Genomic DNA, 1,412 nt, shown 5'->3' on the forward strand with positions numbered 1-1,412 from the left:
CCCAGCACCCCCAGCCCCGTTCCTCACCCGTGATCTCCCTCACGGTCCGGAACACGTTCAGCTTCTCGGGGTCCAGCGCCGAGATGTTGCGCCAGGGGTCCCTGTGGGGCCGGGGCGTTCAGCGGGGCTGGGCAGGGGGGGCTGCACCCCCCGAAACCCCCCCAGGACCCCCCCAAATCCCATCCCTCACCCCTCCAGGCCGGTGATGAGGAAGTCGAGGTTGCCCAGGATCTTGGTGCAGTTGATGAAGGTGTCGATGTTGCTCGAGTCCACGGTCTGGTATTTGCTGCCGGCGCCGGTGCCCTCGCAGGCTGGGGGGTGCAGCCCGGAGAGGGGTCAGGGGAGGGGTCTCAAAGCCCCCAGACCCCTCTCGGGGACCCCCCCGGGGGAACCCCCGTACCCTTGGGGCACAGCCCCGCGCAGGGCTCGCAGATCTTCAGCCCGTTCTTCTCCACTTCCATCTTGTCGTTGGGGCAGGCGCGCACGCACGAGCTCTGGTCCACCACGAAATTATCTGGGGGGACACCCCGGGGGTCACCCCCGAGTTCCCCCCCCCCAGGACCCCCTCCCCAAAATGAAAGCCACCCCCGGGATCCCGACTCACGGGGGCACTCCCGCACGCAGACCCCCCCGTACTGGTACTTGGTGTCGGGGTTGGGCTCCAGCTGGAACGTCAGCTTGTTGTAGATGAGCGGCTGCGGGCACAGCGGGACACAGGAACCGCTGTCGTTGAAGTGACGGCACGCCTGGACGGACAGACGGACACGGGATGGACAGACGGACACGGGATGGACACGGGATGGACACAGGGATGGACAGATGGACACGGGATGGACACAGGGATGGACAGACGGACATGGGATGGACACGGGATGGACACAGGGATGGACAGATGGACACAGGGATGGACACGGGATGGACACAGGGATGGACAGATGGACACAGGGATGGACACAGGGATGGACACAGGGATGGGCACAGCGGGACGCAGGAACCGCTGTCGTTGAAGTGACGGCACGCCTGGACGGACAGACGGACACGGGATGGACACGGGATGGACACAGGGATGGACAGATGGACACAGGGATGGACACGGGATGGACACAGGGATGGACACAGGGATGGGCACAGCGGGACACAGGAACCGCTGTCGTTGAAGTGACGGCACGCCTGGACGGACAGACGGACACGGGATGGACATGGGATGGACAGACGGACATGGGATGGACAGATGGACACAGGGATGGAGAGATGGACATGGGATGGACAGATGGACACAGGATGGACACAGGGATGGACACAGGGTGGGACACAGGGATGGGCACAGCGGGACGCAGGAGCCGCTGTCGTTGAAGTGATGGCACGCCTGGACGGACAGACGGACATGGGATGGACAGGTGGACAGATGGACA

General features: G+C 64.6%; 1 protein-coding gene across 1 annotated transcript in view; it reads right to left on the reverse strand.

The window, feature by feature from the left end:
* Positions 1-27: 27 nt before the first annotated feature.
* LOC107199425 (receptor tyrosine-protein kinase erbB-3-like) overlaps positions 28-1,412 on the reverse strand; it is a gene marked incomplete at its 3' end in the record, with an annotated part of 7,446 nt that continues 6,061 nt past the window's right edge. Inside the window, exons 3-6 of the mRNA XM_015616754.1 lie at positions 605-746; positions 401-514; positions 191-311; positions 28-101 (exon numbers count right to left, since the gene is read on the reverse strand). Of these exons, the coding sequence (XP_015472240.1) occupies positions 28-101; positions 191-311; positions 401-514; positions 605-746 (451 nt within the window). The remainder of the gene's footprint in view (positions 102-190; positions 312-400; positions 515-604; positions 747-1,412) is intronic.

This window comes from Parus major, unplaced genomic scaffold, assembly GCF_001522545.3.
Source record: "Parus major isolate Abel unplaced genomic scaffold, Parus_major1.1 Scaffold689, whole genome shotgun sequence".
Lineage (NCBI taxonomy): Eukaryota > Metazoa > Chordata > Aves > Passeriformes > Paridae > Parus > Parus major.